The sequence below is a fragment of the Cervus canadensis genome, chromosome 21 (assembly GCF_019320065.1).
Source record: "Cervus canadensis isolate Bull #8, Minnesota chromosome 21, ASM1932006v1, whole genome shotgun sequence".
Lineage (NCBI taxonomy): Eukaryota > Metazoa > Chordata > Mammalia > Artiodactyla > Cervidae > Cervus > Cervus canadensis.
In genome coordinates, this window is record NC_057406.1 from 30,484,864 (window position 1) to 30,506,643 (window position 21,780).

A 21,780-nucleotide genomic window follows, 5' to 3' on the forward strand; every position below is an offset into this window, starting at 1 on the left:
CCTGCATTGCAGGCGGATTCTTTACCAGCTGAGCCACAAGGGAAGCCCAAGAATGCTGGAGTGGGTAGCCTATCCCTTCTTCAGCGGATCTCCCTGACCCAGGAATCGAACCGGAGTCTCCTGCATTGCAGGCGGATTCTCTACCAGCTGAGCTATAAGGGAGGCCCACGCGGGAGTTAGTGTTCCTACATGGGTGGTGAGCAACTCAGGACAAGAATCCCAAACAACCTTGGGAGAACTCTGACCACAGTGTTTCAGGAGTTTCTAAAAATTGGTTCAAAATGTCGGAAATGAATCCATGCCATCCTAAAATGCCGGGTTTAGGCCCAAATCTACTATTATTTGCAGGCCATCATCTTGTTATGAATTTCTAACTAGTCCTCTAACATCCATGAATAAGAGTTGATGATGACTACAGAAAGTACCTCAAGTGCGGTACAAAGAGAGAGAGAGGTTTTCATCCATACTTACCGTAAGTGCATACAGAAGACCTAAGCCCACCAATCCAGAATTGGAAGACCCACTAATGGATGCAATAGATGCAGTGAGGACAATGCAAGCTCCCAGATAATCCTAAAAAAGAGTGAGAAAAAATGTTAAAAGATTTCCCCTAAGTTCTTAAAATCAAGGATCTCATTCAACCCAGATGATCACTAACAGAATAGACGTTATTCACTGTGTGTCCTGTGAGGTTTCAGAACAAGGTTACAGAAGGTAGGGAAGAATAATAACTCACAGTCTTAGGACCGGAAAAGAAGTGATGCAAGGCTCTGATTATATCTGAAAGCATTTCAGAGATGGTAAATACCTGGTCAGAAATTAAGCTGCAATTTTTGGCACGACCAGGATCAGATGCAAGATTCTTTTTTCTTTCTTTCTTTTTTTCTTATCTACTGCATTTTACCAGACAAGCAATTATTTTTAACTTAACTTTCTACCTTGAATTTCATGTGCGCTTATACCAGGGTTGGGATTAGCTCTCTTGTATGCTAATTCAAAATCACTCCAAAATCACTGCAGATGGTGATTGCAGACATGAAATTAAAAGACGCTTACTCCTTGCAAGGAAAGTTTGACCAACCTAAATATCATATTAAAAAGCAGAGACATTACTTTGCCAACAAAGGTCTGCCTACTGAAGGCTATGGTTTTTCCAGTCGTCATGTATGGATGTGAGAGTTGGACTGTGAAGAAAGCTGAGCGCTGAAGAATTGATGCTTTTGAACTGTGGTGTTGGAGAAGACTCTTGAGAGTCCCTTGGACTTCAAGGAGATCCAACCAGTCCGTCCTAAAGATCACTCCTGGGTGTTCATTGGAAGAACTGATGCTGAAGTTGAAACTCCAATACTTTGGCCACCTCATGCAAAGAGTTGACTCATTGGAAAAGACCCTGATGCTGGGAGGGACTGGAGGCAGGAGGAGAAGGGGACAACAGAGGATGAGATGGTTGGATGGCATCACTGACCCGATGGGCATGGGTTTGGGTGGACTCTGGGAGTTGGTGATGGACAGGGAGGCCTGGCGTGCTGCGGTTCATGGGGTCGCAAAGAGTCAGACACGACTGAGTGACTGAACTGAACTGAACTGAATGCTAATTCAAGGCCTGTGCAGAAATTTGTATCTAGTTAGCTTGTTGGGATTTGAATCAATATCTGAACTTTTTGTCGATAATATGGACTCAGAGTCTGGGACATTAAATCTACAGATTGCATAGAAATAGGAATAAGCGTAATTTTTCTCCCTACATTAGAAATATGAACATGTCTTAGAATATCTGAATTGATTATGACTCAATGATAAACTCTTTTCAGATAATTTAAAAATTAATTAAGGTCAACCTTAAACTCAAAGGAGAGATGGGGGGCACCTGTCTATTTTCTACACCCTCTTCTGCCTCCATTTCCCAACATTCTTAGGCATTGTTATGTCTTATCCTTTGAAAAAGAAATTTCATTTTTTTTAAGATTTGTATATCAGGAGATTTATTTCAGTGCTGTTATTATTGGAAAAAATTGAAAAAAAAAAGGAAATTTTTCTACTATGTGAAAGTTGCTCAGTTGTGTCCAACTCTTTTTGATCCCATGTACAATACAGCCCGTGGAATTCCTTAGGCCAGAATACTGGAGTGGGTAGACTTTCCCTTCTCCAGGGGATCTTCCCAACCCAGGGATCAAACCCAGGTCTCCTGCATTGCAGGCAGATTCTTTACCAGCTGAGCTCCCAGGGAAGCCCTAGAATACCTATACCAGGGAAGCACAGAATCAATAAATAAATCATCATACAGATATGTGATGGTATTGTATATTTTGCTGTGATTAAAAATAATGTTAAACATTTTAATAATGAGAAATGGTCATCATTTTACATTGAATAAAAAATGCCAGGCATAAAATATGCAGCAGGATTTTTAAATTATAAAACATTATATAAATTTTATGTGTTTACTTCTTATTTATTTCTTAAAGATAATATAAATGCTAACAAAATGTTAATGGAATTGCCCATAGTCAATAGAATCATTAAAATTTGTCAAGCTGAGGTGTCACACATGCCAGAAGCGGGTCAAATTTCAGGCATGAACACTTTCTAGAATTATCTCAAGTCTCATCTTACTGGTGATGATCTTCTCTAGCAAGATACACCTCTGATACCTTAAAAAAATTAGTAATTAGGTGAGAAGACTTTAATGACAGTAAGAGAGTGTTTAACATGCTGAAATCAAGAATGGTTTCTCAAATCAGCTCACACATGTGCATCCCAGCATCTATTTTCTTTTAATTATTTATTTCTATTTTCTTTAAAGATTTCTTTTTTTTATGTGGACCATTTTAAAACTCTTTATCAAACTTTTTACAATACCGCTTGCCTTTTATGTTTTGGTTTTTTAACTACGAGTCACATGGGATCTTAGTTCCCTGAACAGGGATCGAACCCACACCTCCTGCACTGGAAGGTGATGTCTTAACCACTGGAGAGCCAGGGAAGTCCCTCTGCAACTTTTAAATTAGCACCAAAGATCAACTTGTTGGGGAGCAATCAATGATCCCAGCCTTGGAACCACAGGTCTGGGTTCAAATGATGCCTTTGTCAATTACCAGCTAATACACTTAAATGAGTCAGTTTCTTCTTTGAAACTCAGTTTCTTCTTTGGGAAATAGAAATAGTACCTAATTTACAGTGATTTTGAAAGGAAAAAAAAAATCAGTTAGATTTTCCCACCTCCATGTAACAGGATGTCCTTTTCCCCCCTGGATGATTTTCAAATGTTTGAAGCAAGCTTAAAAGCTTATGTGCATCATAAAACACCAAAGGTTAAAACAGGCACTAAAATTTAATTCTGTCATGATTCCCATGGTCTTTACAAAGAATAAAGAAAGAAATCATGAGATTTAATCCCTCGAGGCAGCAAATTCCATAGAGTTAGTAAATACTCCTTTGATAGCTCCTTCCGGTGTATCCAGTGTATTCATTTATTAACAGCTTGTCACTTCCCAATCAGACCCTCCTTTATTTGAAGCAACAACTATATGAATGTAGAATCTAACCAGCCTGGGCTGCTTTTTTATATTTTATAAACACCAATGTGTTCCCCAAATACTTCTAAAACATTTATGACAATATGAATTTTTCCTTCCCACGCTCTCATTAAAGTTAATACTTTTAACGCTATGTTATAAATTTGTTATTCCCAATATTAGCTTTTCTAAAGAGACTCATAAAGAGTTTATGTGATAAATCTCAGAAAGTAAGTTAGCACTAGGAGATACTTCCAGCAAGATAATCCCAGCATGATACAAAGAAATATTCCAGTCAGTGTCTAAGAAATTTCTGTGGGCAACATACAATTTAAGGCAGGGGCCCCCAATCTCCAGTATTTTAGGCCTGATAATCTGAGGTGGAGCTGATGTAATAATAATAGAAATAGAGTGCACAGTAAATGTAATGCACTTGAATTACCCCTAAACCACTCCCCATTCCCTGGTTCATGGAAAAATTGCTTTCCATGAAACTGGCCCCTGGTGTCAGAAAGGTTGGGGACCCCTGCTTTAAGGGTTTGAAACAATGTATGTTTTATTAGTTTCTATTCTCCACTTCCTCCTAGATGACCTCAGAAGGGCCTCATTCATTCATCCCATCTTTCCATTCATTCAGTGGTCTTTTAAAGGTATATATAACTTCCCTGTTTATAATTACCAATGTCTTCCTATTGAACTTATAATGAATTCAGACTCTGATGAATTACAAAGCCGCAGATGATGCGAAGTCTGGGTTCTAGACCTTGCCTCCTCTGACCTTATCTGAGATTCCTTTCCTACTCCTTCACTGTGCTCCAATTATGCTGGTCTGCCTGTCTTCGGTCAGATAAACTGGGACCTGGGACCCTTTACTGCAGTGCCTGAACCTGAACAAACGAATCCTCCAGCAAGAGAGTACAAAGAAACTCAAAGGGACTAAAAATAATGGCACGCATGCGCCGTTGGGGTCATTACCTAAAATAAGATACAAAAAGGCTGTAAATCAACTGCCATTTCTAAGGTGCCAGGAACAGAAGCATGGTATTGCACACGATCCCTGCACACAGTACCATCAAAGGGGTGGGCAGACCACTTAAGCTACTCTTCCTCCTCAACCCACCAATTCACCCCTACATTCAACCCATTTAAGGAATCAGCACTCCCTGAAATGGTAGGGTGAAGTGTTAAACCATTGGACCGCCAGGGAAGTGCCCAAGGCATAGCTTTTTGAAGTCAGAGCAGATTTTTCAGGGGATGAATCCATTGCCAAATTCCATAATCTAGTAAATTCAAATAGATGCAAGAGTTTAAAAACCAGTATGTCTGCGGTTTGTGGCAGTAGTGGTAAAGAACCTGCCTGCCAATGCAGGAGACATTAGAGACTCAGGTTCAATTCGTAGGTCAGGAAGATGCCCTGGGACGAGGCACGGCAACCCACTCCAGTATTCTTGCCTGGAGAATCCCTTGAACAAAGGTGGGCTACGGCCCACAGGGTCATGAAGACTCAGACACTACTGAAGCAACTTATAGCACAGGTACAGGTCTGCAGTTTAGTATCTAAAACAAGGTTATTTTATTTTTTATAAAAAATATTTTTTATCATTTTCTTTCTTTTTTTTAAAAAGTGCTACTTGTGTTGTCTTTTAGTTATATCAGTGAGATACTTTCCAGCTCATTCCTGGATTACCACCCCTGCTCAATAATGTTTTTTTTCTGAGAAATTGGAGATTTTTTGGAGGCATTTGATCAGAATTTTACCTGATCTGAATAAGAGAGGAAGCCCCTTTGTGCATGTGTATCAAGAAAACTCATAGCAAAATAACTCAATTCCAATCACTTCCCTTCCAATAGTACTGTAAGAGAAACAGGCATGTGAAATTGACAGATAATATAAGAGTTTATGTTAGTTCCCCATTTCCACTTCCTTTACCATTAAACTTAACTAGTTTAATGAATTATACAGTGATTCTACCTTTCCACACCTCCTTTCCTTTCCACTGCAAAAATACATGTGAACAACAAAATGGCTTAAAAGCAGTAAGAAGGGACAAGCAGATAATCTGAATTAGCTCATGTGCAAGCAGCACATGTCCTCCCATTAAGGCTTTCTATGATCCTACCCAATCAATTCATTGAATAAAACACTTTCAGTCAAAATGATACAATGGAAACAGAGATTCTGCTTAGGAAACAGAAACTACGACACATGTGAATTTCCATTCTTAAAGAGGACCCAACCACAGGACATTTGTATATTAGTGATAAATTATAACTTCCATTGAGTTTGGGAACTCAACACTTCCCTCCAGAAGGGAAGCCTTTGATCCCCAGGTCAAAAGAGAGGCCTCTGGTCAGATTTCTAGTGATTCAATGACCTCTATCTCTATGTGCGATTATAGTGAAAATAATAATTTTCCATAAAACAACCTCATAAGTAGTTATAGGATTACCATCTCTCTCTTTTTTCATAGTCTTCAGAAATCCATGTCTAAAAACAAAAAGTCAATGTTTATGGTTCCACCGAGTGTCTGGGTCTTCACATGAAAAGATCAACGCACACCTGTCTATAATGGAGTTGTAAACACTCAGAACAGCTCTGTACTGTTTCACAAAATAGACTCTCATACAAGTTCACCCTGAAGATTATTTTCACTTTAGCCTGTTGATTCTAAAGACTGTTTTTTTTTTTGGCTTCTCGATGTGATTTTTCTTTTATCCTTTCACCACACAGCAAGACAAAGCCTTGGAAAGACACCCTTTAGATAGAGTTACACAATTTTTGCAAATGGAAACACCAATGCCAAAGAACTGGAACTGTTTAGTGCAGAGGGATGAACAGCAAATGCTGTGCTGAATGAAAGAACGTAAGCAGCCTTCAAAGGTTAGGCTGCGGTGACACATGCACGACTGTGGTCCACTTCACTCGGTGCCCAGAGGAGAAACACTCCCCTCCCCTGCCAAAGGAACCTGGGTGGTCACAGTCTGGCTACTTTTCTACCAGCCAAATTATTCTTTGAGGTTCTTGTCCTTTTCTGAGTGCTATGTGCTGTGACCTTTATTTCTCCCCCCAGTTCAGAATAAGCATGAAATGAACATGGTGGGCAGGCTACATCTTGTATGGCTAACACTCTTCAGCCAGAAAAAGGGAATACTTTGTCTTATGTGTGTTAGTCACTCCGTCGTGTCTGATTCCTAGAGACCCTATGGGCTGTAGCCCACCAGGCTCCTCTGTCTATGGGGATTCTCAAGAATACTGGAGTGGGTTGCCATGCCCTCCTTCAGGGGATCTTCCTGACCTAGGGATCGAACCTAGGTCTCCTGCATTGCAGGCAGATTCTTTACCCACTGAGCCACCAGGGAAGCCTCTGTAATTGCCTTAACACTTATCTAGCATGACCAGAAAAAGAAATGAAAGCCATATATTTGAAAAAAAAAAAAAAGATAATAAAAATTGGATGGGGCTCGGGGATCTTCCCGAATTCAAAAAAGGTATTTTTATGCTTTTATCCCTTACTTCTCTTGGAGATCGTCTGTTCACAGAATCCAGTGGCATTGCTCCAGAAAACTAAAATTGAGAATGAAGAAAAAAGGAAAAACAGTCACGGGAAACTATGATAAGCTTTCTCCTCTTTCTCTCCATGGAGGTCATTTTGTTGTTCAGTCATCAGTTTCACTCTTTGCGATCCCGTGGACTGTAGCACAGCAGGCTTCCCTGTTCCTCACTATCTCTCAGAGGTTGCTCAAACTCATGGCCATTGAGTCAGTAATGCCATCCAACCATCTCAGCTTCTGTGGCTCCCTTCTCCTCCTGTCCTCAATCTTTCCCAGCATCAGGGTCTTTTCCAAAGAGCTAACTCTTTGCATCAGGTGGCCAAAGTATTGGAGCTTCAGCTTCCGCATCAGTTCTTCCAGTGAATATTCAGGAGTTATTTCCTTTAGGATTGACTGACTTGATCTCCTTGCTGTCCAAGGGACTCTCAAGAATCTCAAGAATCAGCAGCACAGTTCAAAAGCACCACAATTCTTTAGCGCTCAGCCTTCCTTATGGTCAGGAACTCCCACATCCATACATGACTACTGGAAAAACCATAGCTTTGACTAGATGGTCTTTTGTCAGCAAACTGATGTCTCTGCTTTTGAATATGCTGAGTTGGTGAGCTCCTCAGATCCGCATCAGGAGACCTGCTGGCCTTTTCTGAGCTCTTCCCAAGGTTGCTCCCGTCCTGGTACCAACTGGCTGTGCTTCTGTTATGGGAGCTCCCAGATTATTTGCGATAAGGAGATATTTTTGTTAATTTGCTGGTTAACATATCAAAGAATAGGGAATGGAGGCAGCTGTGTTGATACTGTAGATAAGATCAATGCAGCATCAGTGGGCCAGATAGAGGTTTTCATTATTTATCTTGTAAATGACTTACAACGCAGAAAGTATTCAGCTGTGGGGTTTAAAGAGCAGTTCACACCCCGGTCTCCAAGGTCCTATATCTGAACGTTTATATTTCTCATATTTCTGAAATAAGATCCATTTATTTCAAACTGAAATAGTGTCTCCAGTAAAGCACAGTAGTAATGAGGTCATTTACATGTGTACAATTGGGAGAAAGGTTATTTCCTAATTAGAGTTATCTGTTCTATTTATTCAACACTCCTATTGTGGAACATATGTTCTTGGATTATAGCATTTATATTCAAATAAACTTTCTAATATTCTAAATATTCTGGTTCTAATGAAAACTCTGTACTTTCAGTGTACAGAATAGGAGAATAAATCTGACTGGTTTCAAGTTGGATTTCTGCAATTGTCCAGAAGGGTATCTGTGTATGTGAGTGTTTGTGTATGTGTATGGGTGTGTGTGTTTGTGTATATGTGTATATGCTAAGTTGCCTCAGTCATGTCCAACTCTTTGCAACCCATGGACAGTATCCCACCAGGCTCCTCTGTCCATGGGATTCTCCAGGCAAGAACACTGGAGTGGGATGCCATGCCCTCCTCCAGGGGATCTTCCCAACCCACGGATCATACCAGGGTCTCTTATGTCTCCTGCATTGGCAGGCAGGTTCTTTATACCCACATAAACTTATTGATAAACAAATATGAGAGATGAAAGAGACAAAATCATCCACAAAAGACTCTCGACCTTGAGTTCTATCAGCAGATATGCCCGGAATGTTGCAATAAATCAACAAGTTTCTTACCAATTTTTATATTTATTCATCAGAAATAGAGCAAAGGACTCTATAACTTTTTTGTGTTGGTTTTTAAGGGACAGACCTGGTAATGAGACCAAATAGCAAGTTGTGGAAAGATTATAATGAACAGAAAAGAAAAAAAGACATAAAAACAGATGTGTTATATGGTAATAGAATGAATGGCAGATTCTGCCCTTCCTTTTTCAAATATCATATTTCTTTTTTTTTTTTCTTAGATTTCTACAAGTGGAACTAGAATTCATTTATATTCAAGTAGGTCCAGCTGCCTTTAATGGGGGAGTTAAGTAGCGGGGTATGAGTCAAGCTAAACTAACCCACCCTGAATCTGGCTGCTATTTCTCTCTAATTTTTCCTGAACTTCCCTTTCTTGGCAGTCTGAACGCTCTAATATCTTGTCTTCTGGCTACAAGAGCAGAACATATGGTTTGCTTGAAGATTCTTGTTAAACGTTTGTCCATTAACCTGACAGTAGGAAGTGCTAAAGAGGAGAAGCAGGAGTCAAGTCAGACACTCACCTCAAGTCCAAAGCAAACACACTCGCCCCTAAAAAACACACTTGATCTTCAACATCAGGAAAATCAAACCAAAGGAAACTACTGACATTTCACCCCCTGTGATTTTAGGACATTCTCTGATTAAGCTGTTTCATCACTAGTTTTGTTATTCAGATATGATTTCTTTTCCTCAGAGAAAACAGATTTGAGCAAACACACAGAAGCTTAAAGCAAGGATTTAGGGTCTGGGTAAGATCTAGGAATAGTATTTTGTTTCTGTTATAAATCCCAAAGACTTCGCCTGCCTTTCTGTTACTTATAGGTAATTGGAAAATCTCTGCCCTGCCCCCTTCCAACCCCCACAGTGATCTGGAAGAAATTTCTTATCTATTTAAAATTTGTGAAATATAATTGTGTTATGTTGCTGGATAATTTCTACACAACAACACAACACAACACAATATAGTGGTAGAGAATCTGTTATTAGTGACAAATTATGACAACTACAGCTTACAGGGGGACCCGAGATTCTCTATCAATATGTTATCCATCCATCAACAACTCAGATTTTAATTTGGGCTCCTTCCTTTCCACTTTATCAAATTCCCATTCCCAGATGCCCTCTCTGATCCACTGAGTTTTGAAAAAGAGCCTTCATATGGCAGGGATGCTTAATCAGTGGAAGTGAGGTTCTTAACAATAATGCAGATAAACCTCCTTTTCCTTTTCACATACTGATAGATAATTATTTTTAAAGAAAAGATGACAGTCAACTCATCATTTCTACCAAAATTGCTTATCCATACTGCAGATTACACAGCCCAGTCTGCAAACAACATCTCCTTCCCTCTGGAACTTGGGTCTAACCTATCTCCTCTTTCATTTATTAGGAGTGGTTGACTTATTAACCACTTACCAAGGCAGGTACCATTTCCATTCATTTATTCACTCATCCATGCATCCATCCATTCAAAAGACATTTGTTGAGTGTACCTGCCAATAAGTGAGCTACAGGACTTATATTACTATTTTTAAACCTAACACACCCATGAGGTCATATTCCTAGTTTACAAATGGCAAACTGGGACCCAAATAAATTTGTTAACTTGCTAGACCAAGTCTGTACAATGCCGAAGCTTATACCCATTCTCCTCCTTTATACAGGACAGAAGAAGGCAACAGATGAATAACTGCAAGTTTTTACATTTGGGTTAACATGACCCTCCACTGGCTTAAAATAGAAAGCTGCCATCTCTTCCAGGCTGGTCCAGTTCAGTAGAAGTGAGTACATCTGTTCACTTGTCAAATTTTGGGGAAAAAAAAAAAAAAACACCTGAAGTTATACAAATATTTGCTATTCCATTAACTTATGTCATCTGGCCACTAATGAACACGAAATGAATTTTTGCTTTTGGGGCTATCTGTCTTGCCATTAGCTAAAAACATCATGACAAATTTCATCCGTACCATAAACAAACCTGAGCTAAAGTCCAGAAAATGTGGAGTGAGTGCTGAATCTCAGTGGAAGCCTAGTTTTAACAACTGTCTCCCTCTTTGCATCAGGCCTCTTCTCTGTGTGGTTTCCATTTCGAAATCACGAAATGAACGTACCGTTCTGACCTCCAGCCATCTGTTGGCAGCTGAGAGGAATAAGTAGGCAATGTTGTTAGTGTCTGTCAGTTCCAGCATTCGTTGCTTAAATCTGGTCTCATGCCTGCAGAAAACAAAAATATTATGATGCTAGCCACACAACAGGAGAAATAATAAAAAACAGTCACACTTCCTACTACATTATTTACTCCACACGGTGACGAACTGGTGGGATGGAATGACTAGTAAACGGAAGACTTACAAATAAAGGCCAGCTGCTACTGCCCTCCTGCACCCTTCCTGAGAGATGGCACGGAGCAGTAGTTCCTTCCTTTCTCAACCTCTGCTACAGAAAGGAATGTTTCCGACGACAAAGTCCTACTAAAGATCATTTCATAAATTTCTACATAAGGATAGTAGCCATGAAAACAAGGCATGGCCGATGTCTCAAGGGCCCTACATAACCCAGAAGAAGTTGTACAGAAATGCAATACACTTGACCTAGATTTTACTGCATGTATCTTACTTTTCCACAAGGCATGGTCGGAGTTGGGTAGAAGGAACTAGAAGAGACTCACGAAAGACAGGAAATATGGGTTTGTAACAGGCAAATATATACCTTAAAAATGTTCTTTTCACTCAGTTTCTGGAAATCAAAGAAGGACAATGAGGTGGCAAGAGGTAGAGGATGAGGGTCCTTGGGAACGGCAGATGTCCTTGTTAAGCAAGGTATCTTACACCTCAAAGTTACGAATTATTTGTAAGAATGGTCATTGCATGAAAGAAGCTCTTGGTGTGTAGTATTTATGGGGATCTGAGTCGGACACGACTGAGTGACTTCACTTTCACTTGTCACTTTCATGCATTGGAGAAGGAAATGGCAACCCACTCCAGTGTTCTTGCCTGGAGAATCCCAAGGACGGGGGAGCCTGGTGGGCTGCCGTCTATGGGGTCGCACAGAGTCGGACACGACTGAAGTGACTTAGCAGCAGCAGCAGCAGGACACATACACATGTTCCCTGGAGACTCAATGGTAAAGAATCTGCCTGTAATGCAGAAGACTCCTAGTTCGATCCCTGGAACTACGAGAAGATCCCCTAGAAAAGGAAATGGCAACCCACTCCAGTATTCATGCCTGGGAAATCCCATGGACAAAGGAGCCTGGTGGGCTACAGTCCATGGGGTTGCAAAGAGTCGGACATGACTTAGCAATTAAACAACAACATGACACATATAGTTTAGATACTGATGCTAGGTCAAATTAAGTTCATTCTTGGTGATCAACATAATCAGACCAAATTCTGTGTAACCTTTGTTACAAAGGAAACTTCTAATAAAAATCTCATCCAGGAATTTCCTTGGTGGTCCGGTGATTAAGAATCTGCCCGGGAGTGCAGGGGATGCTGGTTCAATCCCTAGGCAGTGAACTAAGATTCTGCATGCCACAGAGTAACTAAGCCCAAATGTTGCAACTAAAACCTGATGCAGAAAAATAAATAAATATTTTTTAAAAAGAAACTTCATCCATTTGAACATGGGAGCTACTTCTCACAGAAACTCATGTTCCATGTTGATAAATCTTTTCTACATCACAAAAATAGTCTCTTTTTATTTTTCAATTATTTTCCCTGGGTAACAGAAACAATGGAAAGCTGGATCATATAAACAAAATAACTGATTGGAAGGTTGGAGGAAGTGCCAAATTCAACTTTCTGTGGCTTCGGCTTATCTTACAGAGACCTCCTGTCTATGTGTTATGTTTGCAGAGAATAACCAAATTTCATCTGACAGCCTGATGGTGATTCCTCATTGATAAAAGACTGCTCCAAGTACCCCGCCCCCCACCATCGCCCCAAATCTTCCAATCAATTTGCAAAAGTTTACAATAAACTATCACTATGTCAAAAATGAAGAAGTCTGGGGTAGGGTGTTCACTTGGCCCGTGAAGCCATCCATACAGGCCAATATAAAGCAGATAGTTGGGATTTATCCAGTCAATCTGATCACTCCAACATGCCAAACCAGAAAAATCAGATAATTGAGTCAGACAGCAACATCTGATCTACGATAATCAAAGGATTTGACAACCAGAGCCAAATAATTACCTCACTTTGAGTTATGTAGCCTTGACCCAAATGCCATGCACAGGAGGACCTGTGCTGAATAGCAATACACTGGGCGGGACCAAGCAGACAGTGAAACAAGACTAGCCTCATCATGACCCTCATACAGATGTGCGCTTAGTCACCCAGTCACGTCCGACTCTTTGCGACCCCATGGACTGTAGCCCACCAGGCTCCTCTGTCTATGGGGATTCTCCAGGCAAGAGTACTGAAGTGGTTGCCATGCCCTTCTCCAGGGACCTTCTCAACCCAGGGATCGAACCCAGGTCTCCCGCACTGCAGGCCAATTCTTTCCTAGCTGAGCCACCAGGGACAGAGTAAATAATTAACACAGGATGACTCACAGAGCGATAGGGTTTACTGAGATAGTGGATCTCAACTGTGAACAGATATATCCAATTCTGCATTTGCATTATTGGGTGGATTTTCACCCACTCATTCAGGAACATTTAGCAAGCATGAACTCAAAGCGAGACATTACAACATATATGTATGAACAGGACACAACCTCTGCCCTAGAGAAGCAAGCACATTGTCCAGCAAAAGAGGTAAGCATGGTATTGTTGTAGTATGAGCAAGTAAAGATGGCTCAACACAGAAGCCAATCATAATGGTCCTATGTGAAAAATGCTACGTGAATATAAAGGAAGGTGAAGGTTTGCACTGGCTAAAAGACCAGAGTGGCAGGGATTAGGGTGGAGGGTGGGGAGAGATGGATAAACCATCTCTGGGATGGGCTGGGAAGACGGACTGAATGAGGTTTTAAGAAATGGGCTGAATTTTTTAGGGCTTCCCTGGTGGCTCAGATGGTAAAGCGTCTGCCTGTAATGCGGGAGACCTGGGTTCGATCCCTGGGTTGGGAAGATACCCTGAAGAAGGAAACGGCAACCCACTCCAGCACTCTTGCCTGAAAAACTCCATGGATGGATGAGCCTGGTAGGCTACAGTCCATGGGATCACAAAGAGTCCGGCACGACTGAGCAACTTCACTGGTTCACAGAATATTTCAGGTGGACAAGGAGGGACAAAAGCATTGGAAGTATCGGCAACAACATGAACTAAGGAACAGAAATGAGAAAACAAGGTCAGGAACTGGAGTCAGGGTCCCCCTTCCCAGAGGGCTGTGATGATGGAGAGATGTGGGGAGGGGGAAACTTGGACCAAAGCCTGTGGACTCCAGTTGAGACGAACATTCAACACTTCATTGTGACAAAGTGTTTTGTCTGGGACTCTTCTTCCTCTCCCTCTAGTTTGGGGATATTGTTGCAGATACACTCTTAAAGAGTTTGTAAATGGAGCTGGCAACAGTCTGAAGCAGCAGTGAAAGGGGAGGGGTGGAAATGCAGCGAACATTCTTTCTGTGTGTTTCTATTTGGCAAGAACCCTTCTGTTTTCCTAATGGAAACTTTGACACACTCAGTCTGTATCTTTTCATCCACATCCAGCTCATCTTCTGAACATTCTTAGACCTTTATTCTGTCAGACCAAAAAAAAAGTAGGAAAGGTCACTGAAATCTCAGTCTAATTTAACTGTGATCCTCTAGTGGTAAACTACTTGAGGTTAGTTCATGCTGCCTCTGAGTACACCGTGAACCCTGAACGCAGGGGAGGAAAGCAGCCTAATCAGTAAATACAAACTTTCCAGAGAGCTGACGACTCTGGGGACTCTTACTAGCCTGAAAGAGAGGAAGAAGCAGATGGAAAAGAATGTGTTTGATTCTAAACTGTTGTTCACTCGCTAAGTCGTGTCTGCCCCTTTGCGACCCACGGACTGTAGTCCACTGGCCTCCTCTATCCATGCGATTTTCTAGGCAAGAATACTGGAGTGGGTTGCCATTTCCTTCTCCAGGGGATCTTCCTGATCCAGGGATCAAACCTGCATTTCCTGCATTGGCAGGTGGATTCCTTACCACTGAGCCATCTGGGAAGCCTCATTCAAGTCTTAGGTGATATGTAATAGTTTGTCCTTCTTAGAGCTCCCTAGAATTTTCCTGATGTAAAATTAGGAACAGTCAAGCCAAATTCTGCTCACGTGTCTAGTGAAGAATAGATGATTAAATGAAAAATCTAAACCTTGACTTTCGGTCAAGCTTCTCTTTCATTTGAGACCGTGCTCATTTTCTTCAAGATGTTTTACATGGTCCAGTCCTCATCATTCTCAGTGAATGACCTCACTTGTTATTCAGGGAGAAGACAGAGGCTGTTTTCTGTTTCACCTGCCAGCTTGCCTGAATCAGGCCACTGCTTGTTCCCTACCTGCCATGTTATCCCAACCATTTCCCCTGTGGTATTTATCTGGGGTAGAAATAAAAGGCCATATCTTTGGAGTCTTTCTATATTCATTGCAAGACTAGCACTTGGCATGTGTTCAAAACTCAGATAAATTAACTCGAAAGAACTTTGCTGAGAAAACGAAATTCTTAACATGGTGTACTTATGAGTACCACTGGGCGTTGCTGGCTACTATTAGAACACAAATTATGTCTTAATCAGTTCAGTTCAGTCACTCAGTCATGTGTGACTCTTTGCGACCCCATGAACCGCAGTACGCTAGGCCTCCCTGTCCATCACCAACTCCCGGAGTCCACCCAAACCCATGTCCATTGAGTTGGTGATGCCATCCAACCATCTCATCGTCTGTCGTCCCCTTCTCCTCCTGCCCCCAATCTTTCCCAGCGTTAGGGTCTTTTATGTCTTAATACCTACATTCAAAGTCAAATGATTCTTCCATCTCCAATAAAAGGTATTGCAAACTTTGATGGGAAAACACATCTCTGTGAAAAGTATAAATGCTCCACTATGAAATCTAGGTAGATTTATGCAGAAATTCTGTGGTACATGTAGTAGATAGTGGCTGTATCTTTATATTCTACTTTTGACTCCATTATATACACACTTTTATGTGATTTAAATATTTCTCAGGTTAGAAAACTCTCTTATTGAAATTGCTACAGGTTTGCATTTAGCACTGCAGAAAGATATAACATTTTAACAAGTTGATTTTCTAGATTAAATATAACATTCAAGGATGCCACCTCCTTTTCTGATTTTACCTGAATAGGGAAAATAGAGCCAGGTAATTTTTTGAGTATTAGGTAAACTCTCTTAATGAAAATCTTGGGATATTACTTCAATGTTTACCAACATTGAAGAAAAACTATTTAAAGTCTGAAGTAACTTTGGTGTAATAATATTTCTTTTATTATTATTATTATTAATGCATGTATTTTAGCTTCTATATTACTTCTTTGCTAATCACTGTGGTTAATGCTTTAGGTGTGTGTGCTCAGTTGCATCCAACTCTGTGACTTCACAGACTGTAGCCTGCCAGGCTCCTCTGTCCATGGGATTGTCCAAAAAGGACACTGGAGTGGGTAGCCATTGCCTCCTCCAGGGAATCTTCCCAATCCAGGGATCGAACCACCGTCTCCTGCACTGCAGGCAGATTTTTTACCACTGAGCCACTGGGGAAGCCAATGCTTTAAATGAAAAGTGAAAGTCACTCAGTCCTGTCCGACCTGTTTGCAACCCAATGGACTATATATAGCCCACTAGGCTCCTCTGTCCATGGGATTCTCCAGGCAAGAATACTGGAGTGAGCTGCCATTTCCTTCTCCAGAGGATCTTCCCAATCCAGGGAAGGCAGGCCTCCTGCATTGCAGATGGATTCTTTACCATCTGAGCCACGAAGTCCAAGAATACCGGAGTGGGTAGCCTATCCCCTCTCCAGGGGATCTTCTGGACCCACGAATTGAACCACGTTCCCCTGCAATGCAGGTGGATTCTTTCCAGCTGAGCTACCAGGAAATCCCTAATGCTTTACATGCATTATATCAATTAGTCCAACAACCCTAAAAAGCAAAATGGTTTTCCCTATTTCACAGATGAGGTTAGGGAATTCAAAAGCCTAGTCTAAATCACACAGGTAGTATCTATCCAACATGATGCTGAATTCTTTCTCTATTCTCGTTAAAATTTCAAATAACTATGATCATTTGTTGTTGTTGTTGTTTAGTCACTAAATCATGTCCAACTCTTCTTGCAACTCCATAGACTGTAGTCCACCAGATTCTTCTGTCCATGGGACTTTCCAGGCAACAATACTGAAGCAGGTTGTCATTTCCTTCTCCAGGGGATCTTCCTGACCCAGGGATTGAACCCGAATCTCCTGCACTGGCAGGAGGATTCTTTACCAGTGAGCCACGTGGGAAGCCCTCTGTGATCATTTATTGTCATGTTTTTCTTACCACTAGTTTAGGACACAGGCACACACACAGTGGGGCATCGGAAAATGGGAGCAATGATCAGTTATTTGTAGGCAAATATTTGTTGATGATGTAACTGCCTAATCAACAAAATGAAAATATGTTTACTTACCTAAATGCCCGAATGGTAGTGAGTCCTTCAGCAGTTTCTGAGAAGTGGCAAAGCAGAGGGAGCTGGGTACTGTCATCAAGTTCCTGGAGGTCCCTAGGACAGAGAAAAGTACAGAAATAAACTTTGCACTCATTCAGACTCAAAGAATACTGTGTGTGTGTTAGTCACTCAGTCGTTTCCAACTCTGAGACACCAAGGACTGTACGTTGCCACGTTCCTCTGTCCATGGAATTCTCCAAGCAAGAATATGGGAGTGGGTTGCTATTCCCTTCTCCAGAGGATCTTTCCAACCCAGGGATCGAACCCAGATATCGTACACTGCAGGCAGATTCTTTACTGTCTGATCTGGGGGCTTTGTTCATTCTAAATTAAGGTTATTAGTTGTCAGAGTAACTACTGGGTTGGCCAGAAGGTTCATTTGGATTTTCCCATCTTTTGGAAAAATTTGAACAAACTTTTTGGCCAACCCACATATTTTCCTCCAACATTCAACAACAAAAATCCAACAGCTTATAATCTAAAGAGGAAGAGAAAAATAAATACTACATAATAAACATGGGTCTAGGCTGAATGTTATGTGTTGTACAAAAGTATCAGTTTTGTACCACAGTTAAAGTAAACGTCTATGGGAACACATAGGAAGGAGCAATTAATGTAGGAGATGGGAAATGTTTTCTTTGAGCAGGTGTTACTTAGGCCAAACCTTAAGCATGAGCAGTGTGCTTCAACCAAACAGACAAGAAGTGCATTCCAGCTAAGGGAACAAACCAAAGCAAGTACAGAAGACTAAAGAACTGGCGAATTCAATCTGGCTGGTGACCAGAGTCCTTTGGGGATGTTGTCATGGGAAAAGGCTGGACAAGCAATGGGGGGAGGGGCTAGACTGTAGAAGATCCTGAATGCGCTGGGAAAAAAAATCACTGGGGACGAGAAATAAAATGACCAGAGCTTACTTAAAGCAACGTAATTTGGAGACCGTGTAAAGGATGGAAGAGAATGAGTAAGGATAGTTTATCAGAACTTGTTAAAAATTCTGAATTAGGTGTGATGCTGGTACAGTTTAATATAGGGGGAGACTGTGAGATAGCTTATTAGAAGTAGCCTTCCAAACTGCTACAATCAACTCATTGTAGCAGAGTGAATAAGAGAGAAGAGTCACACAGACACAGAAAACAAGCTTATGGCTACCAAAGGTGATTGGGAAGAGAGAGGTTAGGAATGTGCGATTAGCATATATACATTACTAAATAGATTGGTAAACAACAAGGACCTACTTACTATACAGCACAGGGAACTATACTCCATGTGTCACAATAATCCACAGTGGAAAAGAATCTGAAAAAGTATATGTATATACATATACATGCATGGGCTTCCCAGGTGGTGCTAGCAGTCAAGAATCTGCCTGCCGATGCAGGGTACGTAAGAGACATGGGTTCTACCCCTGGGTGAGGCAGATCCCTTGGAGGAGGGCATGGCAACCCACCCCAGAGTTCTTGCCTGGAGCATCCCATGGACAGAGGAGCCTGGTAGGCTTCAGTCCATAGGGTCACAAAGAGTCTGACACGACTTTGCTCTACACTTGAAGCTAACACAATATTGTAAATTATACCCCAATTAAAAATAAAATAAATTTAAAAAGAGAGGGGAGTCAAATATGGCTTGTTTGTTACTTAGCAGACTTGGAAGATGACAGTGCTATATACCAGGATGGGAGACAGAGAAGAAAGATATCGGGAGAGACAGATAATGAGTTTGGCTTCAGCCACAATGAGATTGAGTTCCTCCCTAAATAGAACTGGCATTCACTGGTCCTCCAAGTGTCAATATATATTTTTAGGTAAATAAAGTACTCAGTGAATGGCTGGTGGACAAATGCCTGAATCAGACCCTTTCTATAAAGATGCACACACTAGACAACTTTGTAAATCACACAAGCTAGCCTTTCTAGAAGGCTAGCAGTTCTATCACATGTTTCAAAATATGCTTTTATTTTTCTTTTCAGCCTTTTTCTGTCTTTCTTAGGTTTTGGGGGTGGAGGGAATCAAGAGTAGCAGTGCTGATATTCACCTGTCAGTCAATGGAACTGATTACATTGTTACATAATCTTCAACTGTTAAATAATCTTAGATCTTTTGGGACTGCCTGGGTTCTCCCATGACCAAAGGCAAAGTCCTTCTGTGAGTTTCTAAAATGAATTTCTCACTTCAGAAACTCAATGAGGGGAAGGAAGGAGAGGGGTGAAGAGGAGAATGAATATGAAGGAATGTAAAGAGTCTGCGATTGTTAAACAGAAAACTCAGTGGCTATTTGTAAATCTGACACAAGCAACAAGTGGTTACTACATTGAGGTCTGACATGAAGGGGTAAAGATGAGGAAGGAAGAACCTCTTTTTACAGGACTGTGTTTTATGAAACCCGGAAGGTGAGGTTACAGCTTGACCTTATTCTCTTGTAAATAGGAAAGCTTACTTACAGAGCTAGCCACACAGGGGTCTTTGATGTTAGATGTTCGAAATTCAATGGCATTTCCTGTCTGATGCTAGGAACAATTGAGGGCAGGAGGAGAGTGGGGTGGCAGAGTATGAGATGGTTAGATGGCATCATCTACTCAACGGACATGAGTTTGAGCAAACTCCGGGAGACAGTGAAGGACAGGGAAGACTGGCGTGCTGCAGTCGATGGGGTCGCAAGAGTCGGACACGACTGAGCAACTGAACAACAATAAGTCCCCCACTTTAATTCCCTTCGGTGTTTACAAAATAGTGTGTTAAATTGCTCAAGATTTTCAATATGAGTGTTTTATTTAGAACCTCAGCATGGAGAGGTGTCTTTTTATGGATGAGATTTAATATCATGTGGTCCTATTTGCAAAGGGCCAGAGAATTTCAAATAAAAATGGTTTATAATCCATTATCAAAGTTCATTCTTTAAAAATGACCATCCCTTCCATATTTTAATAATCTACTATGATGAAAAGACTTAGCAATTCAAATCTGTAAAGAACTAGGATTATTTGCTTGGCCTCTGTGCTCAACTTCTATTGCCCAGGGATGAAAACAGGTCATGTCACATGAGCATGAGTCTGAAGTAAAACATAACTGTTGAATATCAGTGGTAAGAAGGCAAGAGGAGATTTGGAAAGAGCCAGCAGAAAGGAAGTGACCGAACTTTTCTGCCCCTCCAACATGCAACATCAACAGTGATACCAGAAGAAACGAAAGAGCAAATGTAATGGCTAGCCTCTTCCTTCTGGTCTGAATTTTCTATGAGCAAAGAGAAGAGGCTAGAGATCAAAAAGCACTCTAGGTTTGACATATGTCCATAACATTTGAAGGATCCTAATTTACAGCCCCAAGGGAGAAACAACTTTTTTTTTTCCAGAAATGTTGCAAATGAACAACTATTTTGGAAGACATTTTTTCAGTTTTTCATAAAACTGAACAGTTTTACCATACTATCAAGTAATCATGCTCCTATGTATTTACCCAACCAATTTTATTTTATTTACTTATTTTTTTTACCCAACCAATTTTAAAACCTATGTCCACACAAAAAATCTCCATACAAATATTTACAGTAGTTTTATTTGTAATAGTAATGGCTTCCCTGGTGGCTCAGTGGTAAAGAATCCACCTGTCAATGCAGGAGACTCTGGAGATGTGGGTTTGGTCCCTGAGTGGGGAAGATAACCTCAAGGTGGAAATGGCAACCCACTCCAGCATTCCTGCCTGGAAAATTCCATGGGCAGAAAAGCCTGGAGGGCTACAATCCAAGGGGTCGCAAAGAGTCAGACACAACTGAGCATGTATGCACACACACATTCATAATATTTATAACCCCAAGCTAGAAGCAACTAAGATGTCCTTCAATAGGTAAATGGATAAACAAAATATGGCAATTCACAAAATAAATATTATTCAATGATAAATTAGTTTTATAATATTCTAATTTATGAATGTGCTTTGAAGCCATGAAAAGACACAGATGAATCTTAAGTGCTTATTTCTAAGAGAAAGTAGCTAATCTGACAAGACCACATACTATATGATTCCAATCATGTCACATTCTGGAAAAGACAAGACTACAGAGATTAAAGGTAAATCAGCCTGCCTCTAAATTGAATGAATAATGAAATGTAGCAAGAAAAAAAAATTTGCAGATATAGTCCAGAGATTCCCAATCTTAATCCTGCTTTTTCCTGTTACCTGATGAATCTATATACATACATATATATATGTATGTGTACATATATACATACACATACATAACACACACATAATTTATGTATGTATACATATATACATACACATACATAACACACACATAATTTATGTATGTATACATATATACACACATACATAACACACATATAATTTATGTATGTATACATATATACACACACATACATAACACACATATAATTTATGTATGTATACATATATACATACACATACATAACACACATAT

At 40.6% G+C, this 21,780-nt stretch overlaps 1 protein-coding gene and 1 long non-coding RNA gene across 8 annotated transcripts in view; one reads left to right on the forward strand and one right to left on the reverse strand.

Moving 5' to 3' along the window:
• Positions 1–21,780, forward strand: part of LOC122423264 — a 115,017-nt gene that overhangs the window by 42,105 nt on the left and 51,132 nt on the right. The window contains exon 2 of the long non-coding RNA XR_006264118.1: positions 10,385–10,501. This is a non-coding gene — a long non-coding RNA (uncharacterized LOC122423264). The remainder of the gene's footprint in view (positions 1–10,384; positions 10,502–21,780) is intronic.
• The window catches only part of ABCC9 (ATP binding cassette subfamily C member 9), a 149,119-nt gene that overhangs the window by 24,705 nt on the left and 102,634 nt on the right, over positions 1–21,780 (reverse strand). For all 7 annotated transcript variants that reach the window (XM_043440109.1, XM_043440112.1, XM_043440111.1 and 4 more), the window contains 3 exons: positions 17,311–17,403; positions 10,832–10,934; positions 472–573 (listed from right to left, as the gene is read on the reverse strand). In XM_043440109.1, coding sequence (XP_043296044.1) covers positions 472–573; positions 10,832–10,934; positions 17,311–17,403 — 298 coding nt within the window. The remainder of the gene's footprint in view (positions 1–471; positions 574–10,831; positions 10,935–17,310; positions 17,404–21,780) is intronic.